Below are 14968 nucleotides of genomic sequence, written 5' to 3' on the forward strand. Positions count from 1 at the left end.
ATCCAGAGACTACAGTAGCGTTTTTCTTAGATGAGAAGGCTTCTAAAATTAATCATTTGTCTGTCGTTCTTGCTCTTTCTTCCCCCCTGTGGAAAATCTATTATGTACCCTGAAGTTGTGAGAATAGTGTAAATTCCTTCCTCCACCCCACTCCTGCTTCCCATATCCATGACTCAGCTACAACATTCATCAACTCAAGGTCACTCTTGTTTCAGCTGTGCCCCACTGTCATCTCACTCCTCTCTCTAGAATTATTTTGGAGCAAATCTCAGCGGTCATGTATTTTTGTCTATAACGATTTCAGTATGTATCTCTAAATGAAAAGGACTCGGTGTAAAAAGTATGATCGTAATACCATTATCACATCTAAAAAATTAAAAGTAACTTAATATCATATATCCAGATAGATTCAAATTTTCCTGATCTCACAAAAGCATTTTGTTTTCTTTTTAACAGATGCGTTGTGTAAGTTAGAATTCAAACGAGTCATATGTTGGACCCTATATGAGAAAATGAATTATCCAACAGTTTATTATATTCACATATGAACCTTGAAGACAATAAAAGATATGTGAAAATACCATAGAGAGGAAGTGATATACCTGGTAGGAAATTAGAAAGGTGATGATATATCACCTTTTATGTAGTGAGAATTCAAATTTATTAAGTAAACTTAAATAATATTAAATAAATAAATATACTTACATAAAATATTGAGGTTATTCAAGATACTTAAAACTGAATTTCTACCATGTTATAAACTCTGAGCATCGGGCCTATATTTAAATCATCCCTGTAATCTCAAAGATAAAGTGCATACATGGACGTTTGATTAGAAGAGTCCGTATGTATGTGGGGATCTTATCTCATTATCTTCTTGGGGAATGGTTTTGAGGTCTGCAAAAGGATCCACTGCATGATTCTGAAGAATTTAATCCTGCTTTTAGTATTTTACCTATTTCCTCCTTTGTTTGCCCACTAGAACAATTTTAAAGTAATTTAAAAAGTTGATGTATCATATACATAGAAGTGTGCAAACCACTAACTATACAAAGAATATTTTCAAGTTTTAAAACCCCCATGTAATATTAAAAAAAAGGATGTCTATATGTGTATAACTGAGTCACTTTGCTGTACGGCAGAGATTGGCACAGCATTGTAAATCAACTATACTTCAATAAAAAAAAATAATAATAATTAACCCCCCCATGTAACCACCATCCAGATCAAGATGTAGAACATTTATAGCCCCTGGAAGGGTCCCACAGATGTCCTCTAAGTCATTACCAATTCCTTCAAAAGTAACCACTATTTTCATTTCTATCACTGCGATTAGTGTTGCCTGTTTTTGAATTTTATGAGAAGGGAATCTTAAATATGTGTTATTTTGTGTCTAGCTTTTTTTGCTCCACATTATGTTTTTGAAATTCATCCACCCACCGTTACGTGTTGCTGTAACAGTAGTTCATTAACTTTTTATGCTGTATAGTATTTCTTTTTTCCTTTTTAAGAAATATTTATTTATTTATTTGGCTGCATCAGGCCTTAGTTGCGGCATGCGGGATCTTCGTTTGCCAAATGCGGGATCTTTGTTGTGGCATGCGGGATCTTTAGTTGCAGCATGCGAACTCTTGGTTGCAGCATGTGGGATCTAGTTCCCTGACCAGGGATCGAACCCAGACCCCCTGCATTGGGAGTGTGGAGTCTTAGCCACTGGACCACCAGGGAAGTCCCAATGCCGTATAGTATTTCTAGTATCCATTTGATATATATATACCACCATTTATCCATTCTATTGTTGATGAACATTTGGGTTGTTTCCAGTTTTTGCCTATTACAAATAATGCTGCTTTGAACATTTTGTGCATGTTTTGGTATACATGTGTATGGCATGTTTTGGTATACATGTGTATGAGTTTATGTGGGTATAAAATGGGATGGAGTTCTGGGGTTATTGGGAATTTACATGTTCAACATCACTAGATATTGCCAAACAAGATTCCAAAACAGAAGCACTGGATATTGCATTGTATGACGGTTTCAGTTGCTCCACTTCCTTTCTCAGACTTTGTATTGTCAGGATTTTTTTTTAATCCTTTATGATAGATGTGATGGTTTTATTTTGTATTTCTGGTAGTTAATGAGGTTGAGTCTCTTTTCGTAAGTTTATTGCCATTTGGATATCCTCTTTTGTGAAGTGCCTATATAAGTCTTTTGATGATTTTTTTTATTAAATTGGGTCATCTGTCTTTTTCCTAACCATTTATAGTTCTCTTATGTATTTTGGATTGAGTCTTTTTTTCAGATAAAAGTTATACACATGTTGTCTCCCACTGTATAGCTTGTGTTTTCTCTCTCTTAATGCTGTCTTTTGATGAACAGAAACTCTTAATTTTAATTGAATGTAATACAGCAGTATTTTCCTTTATGGTTAGTGCATGTTATGTTTCGCTTAAGAAAATTTTGTTTACCCCTATAGTCATGAAAATATATTTCTTCTGAAGCTATCCTCTAGAAGTTTTATTGTTTTACCTTCAACATTTAGGTCTGTAGTATGTTTGGAATAGATTGTTGTGTATTGTGTGAAGGGAGGGATCGAGATACTTTTTGCCCATGTGAATATCCAGCACCATTTATTGAAGACCACAGTTTGCCCACTGTACTGCAGTGTCATCTTTATCATTAATCATGAGTGAGATGAATGTATGTGTGGGTCTGTGTCTAGACTTTCTATTCATTTTTGTCTATCTGACTGATCTCATACTGTCTTAATTACTACAGCTTTATAATAGATCTTACTGTCTGATAGTATAATTCTTCTAGTTTTGTTCTCCTCAGTATTGCATTGGTTATTGAGCTCATCTGAACCTATTGGGTCTGAAGTTAATGCTGTATTTCCTTGTATTTGTGACCCTCATTTCTTGCATGTTCACACACACATATTCTGCTTCCTAGTAATTACATTCTGCTTCCTGGTAATGAGATTAGGGAGTAATACGTAATATTAACTAAAATGTATTGAGAGATTATGATTTGGTAATTAAGTTTTTTAAGTGCTTTACTTTATTTAAAAATTTTTTTCTAGTTTTACTGAGATATAATTTGACGTATATCACTGTTTATGTTTAAGGTGTACAGCATAATGATTTGACCTACATATATTGTGGAATGATTACCTCAATAAGTTTAATTAGCATCCATCATCTCATATAGGTATAATAAAAAAAAGAAAAAGAAAAAATATTTTCCTTGTGATGAGAGCTCTTAGGATTTACTCTCTTCACAATTTTCATACATATACAGCAGTGTTAACTGTAGTCATCATATTGTATATTACAGTCCTAGTACTTATTTCTCTTATAACTGGAAGTTTATACCTTTGGACTACCTTTCTCCAACTCCTCCTCCCTACCCACCACCTCTGATAACCACACATCTGCTCTCTTTTCCTGAGTTGTTTATTATTATTATTACATTTCACATCTAAGTGAGATCCACAGTATTTATCTTTCTCTTTATCTACTTAGCATAATGCCCTCAAGTAAAGTGCTTTACTTTAACAATTATTGAATTCTCTGAACATTTTCTGGTAGGTACTATAATTACTGATGAGGAAACTGAGGCACAAATAGATTAACTTGCCCAAGAAACACTATATTTGCTGAAGCCAAGATAAGAGTAGATAATATAGTTGAAAATTGATTTTCTTTAATGTTAAGCGTAAGGATTTGGAGATAGACATCCACTTTGCTGTTACAAAATTTATTATACCACAATTATATTAGATTATAATGACTTATATTATCTTATAAGTCATTATAATGACTTATATTTATATATAATGACATATTTATCTTACTAATATCATTGTTATGTTTCTGGTTAATATTTTGCCTTTGCAATGGAAGAATAATAGCTAAAACTTATACCGTTATTTGCCAGTCATGTTTCTAAGCATTTTACTTAGAACCCTATTAGCTGTAACACAGAGAGACCCAGAGACATTATATACTATGCTCAAAATCACATGTTTCATAAGTGGTAGAGATGGAATTCAAAGCCACATCATCAGGATCCAGCTTCTGTGCTGTTCTTAATAACTGTTGGAGTGCCACTAACTCTTTTTGACTACTTTTAATTATTTTTCTGCCACACTGAATCAAAATGGCTCTCAATATCTGTGTGTGTGTATGTATGTATGCATAAGGTCAGAAACAGCAAAATTAGCATCTTATTAAAAAGAACACATTCCCTACTTAATTGTCTAATTGTTTACTTCTAGCAACGCTGCCTTTTAATATCTGTTTATGAGGTCTGGTGTAATGTTTCTTTTTTCCTTTGATTTATAGAATCGTTTGGGCTCATAAAAATGGATTTATGTACTAGTAATTTGAGTCACTAGTCAGAAAAACCTTTTCATTTGAGCAGTCAGCCTTGCATTTCTTTTCCCTCTTTGTGTTTTACCTATATTCATTGTTACCTGCTGGTAGAGAAAGTCTGTTTTTTTAATGACCTGCTGTTCTCAAAAGTCTCTCTTCTCTGCATTATAAAGAACACAAACTGGGGAGAAGGGGAGGCCAGGGGAGGGTATGTGCATATGATATATGAAAATACTTAATAGCTAACAAAACTGTTTTTCCAGACTTCTGGAACATTTTACTCAAAATACGTGTCCTTTATTTTTGCTGCTTCCCCCACTTTCCATTCATCTCTGGATTATTCCATATCCTGATCCTTGCACACTTGGAGATTCTAGGGATATGTAAGGAGTTTTCAGATCCACAAATTGGTAGCTCTAAATAACTCTTCTTACTGCATAGGTGTACAAGTTTTCTCTTAGTTTAATTTGGGACTTGATGCAAGTAAACGAAAGTCACTGAGTGCTTCCCCCCCTGCGTTTGAGTAAGTCTGAGCTATATATTTGTCTTAACTTGGAAGCATGTCTTAAATATTTATTAGTAACTTTTCCTTAAAGTGCTAGAAGCAATTTTAAGGTAGAGATGAATGTGTGAATAAGTGAAATGTACCTTTTTTTTTTTTTTTCTAGATACAGTTTGGGACTTTATCAGATTATTTTGATGCACTGGATAAAGAAGATGCAGCCAATAGAAAGAATAGCCAATCAATGTTCCCGGTTCTAAGTGGAGATTTTTTCACTTATGCTGACAGAGATGATCATTACTGGAGTGGCTACTTTACATCCAGACCCTTTTACAAACGAATGGATAGGATATTGGAATCCCATTTAAGGTACAGTTACCTTTAGATAGCTACATTTATTTTTTCGCTTCTTTTATGTTATCATAACCTATCTGTAGAGTTTTGCATAATATACAGCATTTATGCAGTGTTAGGATGCATTTAATGTAATTGTGAAATTTTAATGCAATCAGAGATGTGTCTCCAAACCATAATCAGATTATTACAGAGGCTTTTATTCTGGAAGGAAAAGCAGTTTATGTAATTAGATTTTCTGGGAGTTGTATTCAATGTTTTATATTTTTCTAATTAAACTACTTATATTATTTGCACACCATGGTAGTATTCAGTGACATCATCGTGTGTCTGCATGTCAGTAACCTGGCAAGCTGAATTGTTGGAAACAGGGGCAAGGGTCAAAAGGAGCAAATAGGGTCTCTCAGTAGCCAAAATGTAGGCCTCAAAGTACATGCTCTAAAACCAATGTACTTTATATGTGGGAGAACTTTAGAGACTCCATCTCGGTTCTTATTTATTTATTTGAAACACATTTCTATAGGTATGATTTTCTGCTTAGAAGAAGAAAATTTGAAAGAGATGAGAACAGATGGAGGCAGAGTGATTGGTTGGAAAAGTAAACAGATATGGAGACGACAGGAAAGTCATTAGAAAAACATAAAAACACTCTAACCCTGCATTATCCAGTTCTTTTCAGTCACTATCCAATAGAACTTTCTGCAGTGATAGAAATACTCTATTTCTGCACTGTTTATGAAGTATGGTAGCCACTAGCCACATGTAACTATAGAGCACTTGAAATTTGACCAATGGGACTGAGAAACTGAACTCTTAATTTTATTTAATTTTAATGAATTTTAATATACATAGCCACATGTGGCTAGTGGCTGTCATAGTGGAGAGTACAATTCTATGTAACTGAGTCTCATTGTTTTTTGATAAAGAGAAACCACCCCAAGGGAATCCTGAGGCTTTTTCTATGTGTGTAGCTCAGGAGAGTAATTTATTTTCATGACAAATTCATTGTCAATTAAGTTCAAAATATGAATTCATGATGATTGATTTTCATGATGAATCTCGGTATTAAAAATAAAAATTTATATCAAACCTACCCTCTTCTATGTACTAATGAATATTGAATATATTTTGGACAGACTTTTTATAAAAATCAATAATTTCTTTAAGAATTGTACTTTTTTATAGTAGTGTGTGTTTTTATTATTTTTACTGTTGTTGTGCTACTGTTCCCACAAACTAACAGTAACTGTTATTTAAAAAGCCTAACCTTTGACTATTTGGGGAGATATTCACAAACGTGCCAGATGAATATACATTATTTGTAACAAAATAGATTTATATATTACAGAGATTTCTGCATTCTTACCCAACAGAATCTTAGTTATCTTTATGTTAGTTATCTTTACAGTTAGTTATCTTTATGTTATTCATAATTTTTGGGTCAAGTATTTTTTAGTGGCAAAGAGTTATGAATATTGGTTCAATCTTAATTTATTGAACTTGTTTAAGGTGTTACTTAAATATATTACTACTGGTAATATATTTTGATAATTCTGCTGCTTTAAACTAAAACAATAAACCTATAGTAAGTTGAATTTCAAAATGTAATTAATTTATTTGAAAATAAGTTAATTGTGTGAAAATGATATTTCATCCTCAGCTCATTTGTAAAAAATGTGTATAAAATAGAAATGTACAAAGAAGAAAATATTCTTGAAATCCACTTTTTTACATTTTGGAGTATTTATATGTATATATATTCTTTCCATAACCAGGAATACTTGCTCTGGATATATATGCATACATATACATATAATTTCCTTAATTCCTATATAGTGATTCTCATGCCATGAATTTCAGAAGGCTTATAATTTTGTAAAGTGGAGAATATTTAGTTTCTTTAAATTATTTCAACAATTCAAGCAAATTCTTTTTTTTTTTAAGCAGTTTGAATCTCTCCTTGTTTTTTGATACCTTGATACATTTTCATGCTTCCTTGATTTTCCTCTCCATCACCTTAACATGTTTGTGGTAAAGAATCTTCTTATATTTTTCGCTCCATCAAGGCATGTCTCTTTTTAAAGAACTTTTAAGAAACCCATCTTGAACCATGTCCTCAGATGAAAAACATTAAAGATGAAAATTATGAACCCCCATATTATTGCTCAAAACTGTCCTTAAGCTAAAGTATTTTTATTCTTTACTTTAAAATACTAAGAAAAGATGGCATAAGATTTATCATCTTTCAGTTTCTAATGCTAAATTCTCTATAGTTGTTGTATGTTATCATTCAGCACTTGGACTAACTCTTGTCTCTGAGCTGTCTGGCCATCATTTTCTTCTTCTCCTTTACTGTTAGTCTAACACTCATGTGGCCATGCATTTCCCCACCACCTCTCCTCTTAATGTACCTATGTGAGAGTAAATGGCTTTCTGGTGATGAAGTTCATGGTATATGTCTAAGCTGCTAAGAAGAAAGGACGGAAACATTTATCCAGTTCTTACTGCTTTGAGATATTTTTTCCCTATGTTATATGTAAATTGACATATCTTTCTGTCAACAGGTACTGGCTTCTCTTCCTTATATCACTGAGACATGGTGTTCTTTGATGATTGAGAATTTAGATGTATTAGGTGGATACCTTTGTGGTTTTATAGAAATGTTTATTATCAATATCTGTCTTATAAACTGATTGCACTGAAATCATGGATTTAAAAAAAAACACATTTGAAAATGTATCAGTGCCACCTATTTTAGGTAGTAAACTAAAATGTTTGTTTTGAAATAAAAATTAATGACTGTTTTATGCAATTAGGGCTGCTGAAATTCTTTACTATTTCGCCCTGAAACAAGCTCAGCAATACAAGATAAGTAAATTTCTTTCATCATCCCATTATATGATGCTGACAGAAGCAAGAAGGAATTTGGGACTATTTCAACATCATGATGCTATCACAGGAACTGCAAAAGATTGGGTGGTTGTGGATTATGGTACCAGGTAAATATATTGAAAAGTGGACTTAAAACAAAATCTTTTAAAATTTCAGGTCATAAGCTTTTATTTTTGATGAAGTGTCTTTTTTAATTGTAATACTGAATTTTTATTGAAGTAAAAGCACACTAAATCAAACCAATTTCAAAGATACATGTGTCACACCAAGAAAACATTTTCAGTTATGCTGACAGCCCAAAATGCTTATGTTTTGATGAAGTTTTTGATAATTATATCCCTTATAAGGTTTGCTGTAGAAAACCCACCAGTTTTCAGAGTCACCAATTTTTCAAGAAATCTGTTGACAAAGTCCTGGCTGTCTCAACTTTTTATTGTAGTGCATTTCTGTAAATGGAGTAGTAAAACATTATTATAAAACTGATCCCACTTTTCCCCAAGTACAGTGTGGTAATTGAGGTTACTTCTTGACCAAGGATTTGGTATCAAGTAAATCATAGTTATAATCCAGGGAGATAAAGAGCTCCACTTCATTATATAGCCATTTAATTTCATCCTATTTCATATCCATTTGTTCTTGGATACCTCATTTTTTGATAGGGGCATTGACAAAAAAGTTTAAGCCTAGAAGAACAGCCAGGTAGTAGAAGAGCCTAGAAACCTTGTCATATATGGCCGATAAAAGGAATTGGGATGAAAAGCGATGGCCTGAGTATTGATATCAAAGCCATCTTTAGCTCTTGGATGGTCTGTCAAATGAATGACGGAGTAGAACTCAGTTATTTTCGTATTGCAGATCAGAAACAATGAGTACAGCCTTTGGCTCAGAATAGCAGAGGGCTTTGTAAACAGTGCTTCCCAATAAGCTTACCTTTTGTGATAGTAAGATTTCCATCATCATACCAGAATTGAGGCTGCCATTCGTTAGGATCAGTGCAGAGGAGATTCCCACACTGGGGGAGGAGTTTTGCCTATTGTTTCACTGTAGCTTAGGTTAGTATTTCTTCCAGATTATGCTTTGATATTATTTTTAAATCATTAAAAATATGCTCTGATTATAGATTTAAAAAGTGAATCTTTTATAGGTATTCTCATATGTGGAAAGTGTACATAGCACATAAAGTCATTATTAAAAAATTGATCCACAACTGATACTACTAATTGTAATGAGGGTTAATTAAATTTTTAGTTACAGTATTTCAACTGCCTTTCACTAAACTTGGGAAGAAAGTATTCTTGAGATTTCATTAGTTGACTTGAGTCTTTAAAAAATATATTCAAGGTAGTACCTTGAATATCTTCTCAGTTTTCTTATGGCAGAGGTATTTGGGATCCGTCTGTTGAGATTGAGCTGGGCTTAAAGTAGGAAAAACTCATTGTATGATAATGATGTTATTTCTTCCACAGAAAGCATTTTTGAAAGTAAGGTCAGATACTCCATTTTTCTTTTTCACCTGTTCCTGTCTTCTTGGTTTATTGAGAGTTTAAAAGTGAGGCTGCTGGGAATCAGACCAGAGCAGAGCTGCTAAGAGGAAATAGAGAAGTCATCCTCCTCCACTGCCTACTTGCTATCTCTCTGGCTGTGATATTGAAAGAGATTTGGGCACAGGTCATTGGATTTTTGCTACAGAACATTTTCTGTCTCATAACCTCTCCAGAGACCTGTCATTAGTTCCTCCATATGTTTGGTGTTGCTTTTAGCTTATAAAAGCATCCCCATACAAAATTGCATCTCAGAGAAAAAAGACACAATAATTCTCAAGTTGTACTTGACATTTGTAAATTTGCTTTGTGAGTACTTCACACTTCATTGAAAAGTCATAAACAATTATCAAGTCATTAGCACAGACATCTTAAGTAGGAAATTTCAAAACACAAGTTAGAGAATTATAAATAAAGAGGCAGCTAGTATTGGGTGGTCTCTTGTCCTTGGATTGTTGACTACTTTTTATTCAGATGTTGGCAGAAATGTCCCAGTGAACAAGTGTATGAGTTAGGGACTGCTTTTGGCTGCTAGTAATAGCATCTCGAAACAGAATTAATCCTATCCTGCTTATTTTTAGGCCATGTGAAAGAAGTCTGCAGGTCACTGGTTCAGGTGTGACAGCTCCACAATGCCATCAGGGCTCAAGGCCCTTTTAGCTCTCTCTTCTGCCGTTTAAGGGTGACTCTTAGTGTCATGCTGTCAACAGTAGATTGAATCTTTATGTAATTATAAACTGGAGAGCAAGCATACATCATGGCATATTTGGATGTTAATTCTAATCATGGCATAATAAATGAATTAGACTGGGCAGTGTCTATGTGGATGTTCAGCTTAAAAGTGGTTAATGGGGCTGTGTGAAGAAGGGATGGTAATGAGGCCAGTTACAGAAAGATTAAGAATTCTGTCAATTGCTAAGTTGTAATAAAGATAGGTAGGAGAAGAAAATGAACAGAGGGTAAGAACGAGACTCCTAACATGTAGATCAAACTGTTGAATAACAGACATGATAACATCTCCTTTAGACTGTAGGAATGGTAGCAAACTAGAAAACTGTGATTCCAAAGTGATGTTTCCTGAACTGTTTCATAATAGGATAAGGGTGGGTTAGGAAATTAGAGGCTCTGAGAAATACCACGTTGATTAAATGTTGAAACATGTAAAATTTTGTTCTACCTAGTTTTCCCCAGACTTATTTACTGTGTTTAGCTTTGTTTTGTTTTCAATAAAATAGCTTTATACGTACCGAGAAAGTGTTTGGGAAATGCGCCTGTCCTTAGCGGTCATCTCATAAGAAGACTGCGTGTGTGCCTTTAGGACACGAAAATTGATTCGTGACATTCACTCAGTTTAATTAGGACTACTTTAATACACTGTAACACATATAAAGTTTTAGCTGATGGAGAACATGACTTATTCTTCATGTTCAGACGACCTCATAAAGATAGCCATGTAGATAATAAAAATAAACTTAGATTGAAGGAGTTGTTTTTCTAACTGAATTGTATTCATTCATGTATATGGTCTTTTAGTCTGGTGAGAACACTTACTACTATGTAGTAAAACATTTGAATAGACTGAGAAATTTAGGTGGATGATGGTCTGAACTTAAATCCATAAGATTTTAATACTATGGTTACAGATTTACTATGTAAATGCATTTAATTCATAACTTATTGATCATGATCGCTTACATCTTTGAAGTTAATCTTAATGCTCTGGAAAAAAGTTATTTCTATCTAATTCTTTTACAATTTTTTTGTTGTTGCATGCCAACAAAAATGTTTTTAACACATAGATCCAAAATTGCTTCCTGTGTTGGGGAAAATAATATAATCACTCTATAAGCATAATAGATTTATTCTAATAGTTGATTGAAAACATGATTAGCAAATTTTCTCTACAGATTTCTCCAATATGAGTTTACTTAGAGCTACCTGCTCGCTAAAGCTTTAAAAAAGTAAGATTAAACTTGGAAAACAGGCAAGTTTTTTCCCCTATGTGTAGGGCTTCACCAATAGCTGGTACTGAGATTCTATTCCAGAACTGATCTTGAAACAGTTGATTCATAAGCATCCCTTTGGCTCCTCAGACATAATTATACAATTTGAATACAGTTAAGAATTTCAATGACAAAGAAATATAATAAGGACAAAGATAATTTCATTATCTGGATCTGTGAAATACTTTTTTTCTCTAGTTCTTTTGAACAAGAACATGAAACTAAATTCACAAAATATATATTTGAATTCTTCAGGAATTTAAATTCTTTGAAATGTGTATACTGATTGAATTTTTTTGTGAGTGAGAGTTAATCTCATGTCTTCTTTTGTCATTATTTCAATGCTTGTTAAAGATTTTTCTAAAGTAAAGTATCAAATCATTGCTTTTTGGTAGAACGCCTTAGAGCTATTGGGGTGATCATGTTGGCTATTGTTATTATTTGGTATGATATTCATGTAGAATATAAGTAGTTTGAATAAGTTTATGTGTTTCGGGTGTGTCTAGAAAGTTTTCTTATTTTAAATGAATCCTTATCAGTGATACCTTCTGATTCACTTTTTTTTTATCCCTAAGTACTTCATTCAGGGTAAAAAAAAAAAAGAGCCAATTCATCATAGGTTTATTATAGATTTCACTTTGAATACAGGATGAAGGTGATAGTGGTTTGGCCATAATTAAAGAAACTGAAAATATTATATACAGATTTTTAAAAATGTTTTTATTAAAGTATAGTTGACGTACAATGTTGTGTTAATTTCTGCTGTACAGCAGTGATTCAGTTATACACATATATATTTTCATATTCTTTTCCATTATGGTTTAATCACAGGATATTGTATATAGATCCATGCGCTATACAGTAGGACTTTGTTGTTTACCCATTCTATGTATAATAGTTTGCACCTGACTAATCCCAAACTCCCAATCCAACCCTCCCCCACCCCCTTCCCCCTTGGCAACCACAAGTCTGTTCTCTAGGAAAATATTGTATAGAGATTTTTGGGGGGGAATTTTATTTTATTTATTTTTTATACAGCATAGAGATTTTTAAATTACTTCTCAGACTAGTAAAATTTTTGGTTCACAGACTCTTTCATTCATTGATGAATTTAAAGAAGATAATTGGACATTCTGCACTGCTGCTTATTTTGAAGGACAAACGCTCGTATGACTCTTACTCTTTTGATACCTTCCTAGAAATGGTTAGTTGATATCTTCTATTTTCATAATAAAAATGTGTGATTCTTTTGTTCTTGGGTTGGAAAAGGGAGTGAGAAGCTTAATAAAAAGAGACATTGAAATACAATTATTTCTTTTTACATTATTTGAAAGAATTTTTATCACTTTATATAAATTACCTGTGTGTTCTTTCCCATAAGTGTGACTCTATTTGATTTATGGTGTGTATTTTATTCTCACTAAATCTAAGCATGAAAAATAAAATAATGAGCTTATTTCAAGGTATGTAAAGCATACAGGCTTTTAGAACACTTAAGTGATATTGTAAGGTAACTGGACATTATAATTGTTATTTTCCTTAGCTTTAATTAGAAGCTCCTTGATCATATGTTTTCATATTAAAGTAAAAATGCAATAAACAGACTTACATTTTTTAAAGATATGAAACATATGACACAAAAGTAACATAGTAAAATTTTTTGCAGAATTGTCTCTAGAATTCTGATTTATTTGATTCATAGTTAGAACTGCTCATTATGGACTCTAGTCCCCGTAACATATGCTGTACTTGAAATCTAAATACACAATACATGATGCGCACAGACACAAGATTTATTTGTTTTGAACTATGATGGACTTCATGTAGCTGGAAAGAGGTTGTTTTTTTTTTCCTACTGTGCCCTTTTCATGTTTTTTTAAGGTACTATTACATAGCTAACTTTGAAAGAAGTTTTAAAAGTAAAATAAAAATTTCTGTTCATTTTTATAGGATTTGAAACAAAGAACACAAAGTTCTCTGCCACAAAAAAATGTAATAAGTCTGAGTGCGGAGCCAAGGTAAATAGCATAATTTCTCATAAACTTTGACCACTTCTATGACTTAACTTTTTGGGGTTTTCATGATTTTGTTCTGGACCCAGCATATATCATAAGGCAGTATTTCATTTAATCAGCTTACAAATTTAAAACAATTATTTTGAAGAAATGGATTTTCTCCCATGACTGTGTTGTAGTCAATGCTAATAGCTAACACGGCGTTTAGTACCTTGATAGCTGAATAAACTATTATAACAATATTTCTTACAGAATACTTGATGTTGGATGGTAAATATGTAGCTTTATTCTAAAAATTACCTTATATTTACAATATTGATTATTTTTAGAGTGTGTTCTTTCTTGATTACCTTTTTATTTACTTACCTTGTTTTCATTAATCTCTGATCCTGTATTTTTAAATGAAAGAAGAGACGTAATTACTATTAGAAGATAAGGGTTCCTACTGTAAATTATTTACTAGATAACTGTCATTGTGCTTGTAAAACTGCCTCATTTTCACATTGTTGATTTATGTTTAAGTAAATGGGAAAGGTGTTCAGTCAACCTAAAAATGGGGCATTTAATTGATGGCTGCCTCTGATTTACAAAGAAACCTTTTATGTTTTTATTGACAATTATTTAACCAAGTTATCCATTTTTAATGAGCAGATATCAATCAGTCAGTACCCAGTGTATGCAGATACACAGTGTAGTTTTGTAATATAACTTTTTGCTACCTAAATTGAGAAATTGAGTATCACCTGTTATAAATTGTAGAATAAAAGAGTAATTGTAAAGTGTAATTCATGATTTTACACTTTATTAAAATTATTTTAAAATAAATGGAATCAAAGTTATTACAGAAATTTTATAATTGTTAATAAAGTTGAGATTTCAGTTAAACATAGACTAGAGCCTTAGCTGACTAAACTTCTTCAGTAAATAGAAACTTAAAGCATATATAGGTCAACCTTAGAACATGAAGGTAAGTATATTTTAGCAATACTAAAGTATCACTAAAGTAATACTAAAGAGACCCTACATCTCATTTGGCTGGAAAAAAGAAGGGATTAATTTGAAAAGAAAGTTTAAGTCTTAAGTTTAGTCTTGCTGAAGCCTTAAAGCTTTCATAATGCCAGGCCATAGTTAGGATGAAAGGATAATGATATTGAAAGAAAAATCAGTTGTAAAATTACAAAACATTTTCTTTGTCTTAAAATAAGTAATGTTTTGATGAATTTTGGGTTGTATGGGCATTCTTTATATATCGTGTCCCTAATAAACTGTGGTGTCAGTAAAT

General features: G+C 32.5%; 1 protein-coding gene across 2 annotated transcripts in view; it reads left to right on the plus strand.

Annotated features, from left to right (window-relative positions):
• MAN2A1 (mannosidase alpha class 2A member 1) overlaps nucleotides 1-14968 on the plus strand; it is a 161462-nt gene that overhangs the window by 78953 nt on the left and 67541 nt on the right. For both annotated transcript variants that reach the window (XM_089909170.1, XM_022591499.3), the window contains exons 9-12: nucleotides 5048-5250; nucleotides 8052-8234; nucleotides 12761-12875; nucleotides 13622-13689. In XM_089909170.1, the coding sequence (XP_089765296.1) occupies nucleotides 5048-5250; nucleotides 8052-8234; nucleotides 12761-12875; nucleotides 13622-13689 (569 nt within the window). The remainder of the gene's footprint in view (nucleotides 1-5047; nucleotides 5251-8051; nucleotides 8235-12760; nucleotides 12876-13621; nucleotides 13690-14968) is intronic.

This window comes from Delphinapterus leucas, chromosome 3, assembly GCF_059928025.1.
Source record: "Delphinapterus leucas isolate spDelLeu-1000000601 "Yukka" chromosome 3, BTC_Dleu_Yukka2, whole genome shotgun sequence".
NCBI lineage: Eukaryota > Metazoa > Chordata > Mammalia > Artiodactyla > Monodontidae > Delphinapterus > Delphinapterus leucas.